This window comes from Leucoraja erinacea, chromosome 34, assembly GCF_028641065.1.
Source record: "Leucoraja erinacea ecotype New England chromosome 34, Leri_hhj_1, whole genome shotgun sequence".
NCBI lineage: Eukaryota > Metazoa > Chordata > Chondrichthyes > Rajiformes > Rajidae > Leucoraja > Leucoraja erinaceus.
In genome coordinates, this window is record NC_073410.1 from 322036 (window position 1) to 329081 (window position 7046).

A 7046-nucleotide genomic window follows, 5' to 3' on the forward strand; every position below is an offset into this window, starting at 1 on the left:
CTTACCAAAATCAACTGTTTGGAACATCATTAAGAAGAAAGAGAGCACTGGTGAGCTTACTAATCACAAAGGGACAGGCGGGCCAAGAAGGATCTCCACAGCTGATGACAGAAGAATTCTCTCCATTGTAAAGAAAAATCCCCAAACACCTGTCTGACTGGTCAGAAACACTCTTCAGGAGTCAGGTGTGGATTTGTCAATGACCACTGTCTGCAGAAGACTTCATGAACAGAAATACAGAGGCTACATTGCAAGATGCAAACCACTGATTAGCCACAAAAATAGGATGGCCAGGTTACAGTTTGCCAAGAAGTACTTAAAAGAGCAACCACAGTTCTGGAAAAGGTCTTGTGGACAGATGAGAGAAAGATTAACTTATATCAGAGTGATGGCAAGAGCAAAGTATGGAGGAGAGAAGGAACTGCCCAAGATCCAAAGCATACCATCTCATCTGTGAAACACGGTGGCAGGGGTGTTATGGCCTGGGCATGTATGGCTGCTGAAGGTACTGGCCCACATCTTCATTGATGATATAACTGCTGATGGTAGTAGCATAATGAATTCTGAAGTGTATAGACACATCCTATCTGCTCAAGTTCAAACAAATGCCTCAAAAGGAGTTTTTCAAAGCTAAAAAATGGTCAATTCTTCAGTGGCCAAGTCAATCACCCAATCTGAACCCAATTGAGCATGCATTTTATATGCTGAAGAGAAAACTGAAGGAGACTAGTCCCCAAAACAAGCAGAAGCTGCAGTACAGGCCTGGCAGAGCATCACTAGAGGTCACCCAACAACTGGTGATGTCCATGAAGTGCAGACTTCCAAGCAGTCATTGCATGCAAAGTATATGCAACTAAATACTAAACATGACTACTTTCATTTACATTACATTGTTGTGTCCCAAACATTATGGTGCTCTGAAATGGGAGGACAATGTAATCTGCTGTAATTTCTACATGGTGAAACCAAAATGTATAAAAATGGCCTTTATTAAAATCTGACAATGTGCACTTTAACCACATGTGATGTTTTCTATTACAAATCTCAAATTGTGGAGTAGAGAGGCAAATAAATAAATCATGGGTCTTTATCCCAAACATTGTGGAGGGCACTATCTCCTGGCAGCCTTGCCTTTACATTGGCACTTTTAGAGATCTAGTGCAGAGTGGAACCACATGCAGAACACCAAGATGTAATGGAATGTGACCTTTTCACCTGATTCCCTCACAAGCTGCATTCAGATTCCAGTCGGGGCAGGCAGCATCTCAGGAGAGAAGGAATGGGCGATGTTTCGGGTTGCGACCCTCTTGATCCCATTCCTTCTCTCCAGAAATATGTTGGTCCCACTGAGTTACTCCAGCATTTTGTGTCGACCTTCGATTTAAACCAGCATCTACAGTTCTCCCCTACATGTTCAGTTTGAAATATTTGATCCAGTAAACCCTTGCTTCACTGACTTGACCGATGGCCTCTCCGGCCACAAAACAGACCGAGAGACAGAGGACAAAATAGACATTTGCATATTTTCCAAATGATAATTTTGGCAGCTTAAATTTAACAAGAGATACAGAGGCATACTCTCAATAAATACTTGAAATATCATCAGTAATCAACTTCTGGGTTTACATGTAATTTAGATGAGATCACTGCATATTATTTTGTTCATTCCTTGCTTGGAGAAATTGGTGCAAATGCGGGGCCCCTTCTGGATGATATTTTTGGATGCTATTAAAGTATCAGCCCTCAAATAATAAAATATGGTAGAATTGGCACAATGTACAACTTGGAGAAGTATTACCTGACACCATATCACAAATCTGTGATAATGCAAGAATGAATACTGACAAATCTCTTTCCTTTTTGTCCAACTGAACAAAATATACTAACTGTGATCGTCAGAAACAGGCTATTCAGCCCAACTTTTCCATGCTGGCCAAGATGCTCTATCTAAGCTAGTCTCATTTGCCTGCATTTGGCCCATATCCCTCTAAACCTTTCCTATCCATGAAGCTAAAGCAATGTCTTTTAAATGTGATTTATATTCACCTCTACTACTTCCTCTGGTAGCTCGTTCCATATCCGCACCACCCTCTGGAAAAACCTACCCCTTAGGTTCCCTTTAAATATTTCCCCTCACATTTTAAATCCATGCCCTCTAGTTTTAGACTTCCCTATTCTGAAAAAAAACCAATTGTGAGCATCCAGCTTATCTACACCCCTCTGTAGAATCACCATCTTTGCTCAGGGAAGAGAGACTCAGCCTATTCTGTCTCTCGTCATAACTGAAACCCTTCAGCCTCGTGGATCATTTTCTGCATCCTCTCCAAGTTAATCACATCTTTCCTATAGTTTGGCGACCAGAAATGCCCACAGTGTCCAGGTGCTGTCTCACTAACCTCCTAGATTGTGCTTTGATCAGTGGTGTTATTTAAAAATGAATAATCTCTTTGGCAAAATGTGATGTTTAGAATATAATCCAAGCACAGTAATTATTATCATAAAGTGTCTTGGTTAAAAATAATATTCTCTTTTTACCCTTTATTTGCAAACACATTGATTTATTAGTCGGATTTGGTCATTGGGCAAAGATAGCCTACATGACCTTACCTGAGAATCCAGCCTTCCAAGAATGGAAGGTAGATCATAGATAGGTGAATCCTGTTCTAACTCAAGTCCTGATCTTCAATCGTAGAAGCCACTGATAATTGCCAGGAGGCAGACATGCCTCTGACGGTCGTTTTATTGTTTCCTGAGCAAAGTGGTCAAATAACCGAGTCTCTAAATTGATAACTAAAGTAATCCAATTTTTTATAACATATCAAGAGTTCTAAATCCCACCCTCCAGCCTTCTGGCTACTCCTCCTTTTCCCTTTCTTGTCCCCACCCACCCCCACCCCCGATCAGTCTGAAGAAGGGTTTCGGCCCGAAACGTTGCCTATTTCCTTCGCTCCATAGATGCTGCTGCACCCGCTGAGTTTCTCCAGCTTTTCTGTGTAACCTAAATGGGGACTCCTGACTTGATTTGATTCAACCTTAATTAATGATCCTCATTTAGCTTCAGTTGGAGTTTAATTTAATGAGCGTTTCGTTAAACCCTTCCTCCAGTAAGTCAATTTGCTTATCTACTTCTGTGCAAATGACATTTCAAAAAGAAATTCTGTGTGAAGCATAACATATCAATTAAGATTTGCATTTATTTGAGCAGAAACCTCTGATACAGCAAAGATCATTCTTGTTATCTCTACGTTATGTTTTATTTAACGATACACTAACATGAACTGTAGATATTCTAATCGCCGATGTTATTCAACTGGGTAGCAGTGAGCACTTAAAACAAGTTTCTTTTTTTCTTGCCCAGATAAAGCAAATACTGATATCTCTTCAAAAGAGAACACTGAGGAAAACTCTGTTGATTCTGAGCCTTTAGCAAGAGTTGTGAAACGCAAAAAAGGCTGGCCAAAAGGAGTGAAGCGAGGTCCAGCTAAATGGAAACGTAAAGCTGAGAGTAAAGCTGGCTTTAAACTCAACCTGTACACACCACCAGAAACTCCCCAGGTGCCAGAACAACATGGCACCGCAGAGGAGAATCCCATGGTCCCTGAACAGAACGCTGTTGCTGAGAAACCTGCTGACAAAGCCTCTTCAATAACAGAGGAAGATGAACTTGAAAATGAGCAAAAGCCAGAATCCCCAGCAAAGTCTACCTGCTCGTCAAGTCAGGAGCAGGAACCTCTGGATGAAACGGCTGAAAAAGAACATGAGTTTGCTGGTGGGGTTCCTGAAGATGAAGCTCATAATCTTGAACAAGAGGAAGATGAGGAGGAGGAGGAGGCTAATCGGAATGAGGATCATGATGCAGATGATGAAGATGACAGTCACATGGAGTGTGCTGGAGCAGTGAAAGAAACTCCAGAGGAAGAAGCATCGAACCAGGAGCCGTTCCTCGAGTTAAATGTTCCAAGCAATGAAACCCAGCAGAAAGATAAGATAGATCGAAATGTTGAAACTCTTTCGGATTCTGATGATCAGAACAATAATCATGAAGCTATCTCAGAACACACACCAGATTCAGATGAAGATCACACCAACAACCAGGATTACAAGGATAATGGAAAGCAGTCCCCAGAATTCCGAGAAGAAAGTATAAATGCAGAACCTGACACGGAGACGGTGCAAGCTGTTCAATCATTAACACAGGAAAATGGTGAGCAAGTAAATACATACCAAGACTGTGCCGAGACTATGGAGGCCTGTAGGAATCTGCAAACCTACTCTCATACGGAGCAGAGTCCACAAGTAACCATAGTGGATGACAGCCAGCAGTCAGATCACAACAGTCCTCTTTCATCTGCTCATTCCAATCCTAGCCAGTCAGTTTGTTCTGTAAACAGCCCTAGTGTGCCTCCCATGGAGAATAGTTATAATCAGATCAGCCCTGATCAGAGTGGTATTTCTGCACCACCTTTACAGAACATAGAAACCAGCCCAATAATGGATGTTCCCTCAGTGTCTGACCATTCACAACAAGTTGTGGACAGTGGCTTCAGTGACCTGGGCAGCATTGAGAGCACAACTGAAAACTACGAGAATCCAAGCAGCTATGACTCATCCATGGGAAACAGCATTTGTGGCAACAACACAACACAGAATAGTTGCTCCTACAGTAACATATCTTCCAGTAGCCTTACTCAGAATAGTTGTGCAGTCACTCAGCAGATGACTAACATCAATGGCAGTTGTAGTTTACTGCAGCAACATACTATCAATTCTCCACCAACCTGCACTGTTAAATCTCCGCAGAATTGTATAATTGAGAGATCTCCAAGTAGCAATCAACAGCAGCAACTGTCACAATGTGGCATGCCCACCAGCTTCACACAAGCGATACAAATGGCAGACGTTGCAGAAACTGGCAGCTCAGCCATCAGCATCTATGAAAGAATGGGCCAGGGTGATTTTGTAACCGGGGCCTATCCACAGCCATCTGCTAACTTCAGCCTGGCTAAACTACAGCAGCTCACCAATACTATCATGGACCATCCGTTGCCTTATAACCATTCAGCTGCTGTGACTTCCTATGCAACTAGTGTCTCCCTGTCCACCCCACACTCCGGCCTTGTGCAGATTCCGCAGTCACCTCATTCCTTATCTGGGGGAGCGCAAGCACAACCTACAATGACTCCCCCACCTAATCTCACCCCGCCACCAATGAATCTGGCATCACCGCTTCTACAGCGCGCCATGGGAGGCCCAAACATTGGAATCCCTCATACCCAAAGATTGCCAACACAAATGTCAACAAAAGGCCACGTTGCCATTCGCTCCAAGTCAGTGCCCATCCCACCTGCCACTGCCCACCAGCAACAGATCTACAGCCGGGCCACATCAGCTGTGGCCATGCAGCCAGCAGCACGATCTCTGAGCATGCAGCGGAGTGTCAACATGGGCCTAATGTCAGCACCACCATACAACGTCAACTCCATGAACATGAACGCGTTGAACGCGATGAATGGATACAGGATGACTCAGTCCATGATGAACAGTGGCTATCATGGGAATCCAGCCTACATGAATCAAACCACACAGTACCCCATGCAGATGCAAATGAGCATGATGGGAAGTCAGCCATACAGCCAACAATCCATGCAAAATGCACCACATGGCAACATGATGTACACAGGGCCAGCTCACTACACTCACATGAACACTGGCATGACTAAACAGCCGTTGAACGGCTCCTATATGAGGAGGTAGATTTGGCCAAGGTAAGATCACAAAAGGAAGATCTGCAGAGCTGGAAGCAAACCGAAAATACAAATAACTGGGTGGAAGATGGTGGACTCTAAAGACCAGCTGTTCAGCTGAACTGTCATGCTGAAGTAATTATTAATGGCACTTTGTGTTCACTCTAGTCACAGACGGAAGCCTTATTTATTTTTTGTCTAGTTGGGTGGGAGTTGTTTTCATCTCTGCATATTCGTATTTTTCCTTTGTGTTTGGCTCGGACAGACTACATCTTCAAAAGAAGAATGGAAACGGAAGCGTACACCATTATCAGACACGTTCAATGTGCCTGGTTACCTTTGGAGAGAATTCAGCCAGTCATACGTGAAGAAGATACAAGCCCAAGTAGGAGACAACTTGACTACACATGGAGCTGAAGATAGGAAATCCTTGTTCTTTACACTTCTGGTATACAGTACAAGTATAGTTGATTTTTGTGAAGCTGATGACATTATTCAGCATGCAACAGAAAATCATTGGAACAATTTGTTTGTGACAGTGTGTCCTTTCGTAAAACAGGAATGTGTTGTGTTTTACAGCAAGCCATTTGTTATTTTTCGCCTTTATTAGGTTTTACTAGCTTTGAAGTAAAATGAAAACTATATTTTTGTTAATTCTGAGACTGTAAAAAATGTAAAAGCTAAACCTTGAGTTCATTTGGCAGTTTTGCAAAAATGTTTAGTGTATAATTGAAACATTTTTTATACCTAATTTCTTTCCTTCAGTGAGGCAGCTTTCTGTTTTTTAAATGATTGCAAAGTATTCTGTTTGACAAATGAACACATAAATTCTGTTAACAACATATCTGAATACTTGTACATGTCAGCTTCAGATAAAGCAAAGCTTTTTCACTAATAGTATCGATCAGCGACAAACCCATTGTCTAAGTAACTGTTCAGAGATATGTTGGTCTAATGATGAACATCTTCAACTATCCATTGGCATTCCATCAGTAGATTTTTCTATCAATAGAGAATATTGAAGTTCTATTTTAAAACAAATCTTAGATCTGTAGTGTATGAATAGACCAACATACGCTTCCAAAACGCATGTAAAAAGCAAAAGTCTTTGTGTCTGTTTATATTGCTTTTTGTAGCCTTTGTACTTGTACATGGTGACTGTAATGACTGAGAGGAAAAAGATGGATACATGTATAAAAATAGGACGCAGACAAGTGAGACGCACTTGTATTTATCGGTTATCCTAGCCAGTCACTTCAAAGGATGCTGTACATTTTAACGGAATAAATTATGTTGACCCAT

General features: G+C 41.9%; 1 protein-coding gene across 2 annotated transcripts in view; it reads left to right on the forward strand.

Moving 5' to 3' along the window:
• The window catches only part of kat6b (K(lysine) acetyltransferase 6B), a 74942-nt gene extending 67896 nt beyond the window's left edge, over positions 1-7046 (forward strand). Inside the window, exons 17-18 of one of the 2 annotated variants that reach the window (XM_055661572.1) lie at positions 3359-4204; positions 6010-7046. In XM_055661572.1, coding sequence (XP_055517547.1) covers positions 3359-4204; positions 6010-6161 — 998 coding nt within the window. In that variant the 3' untranslated portion in view covers positions 6162-7046. Of the gene's footprint in view, positions 1-3358 lie in introns of both variants that reach the window. The other variant, XM_055661571.1, reaches the window with a different exon arrangement.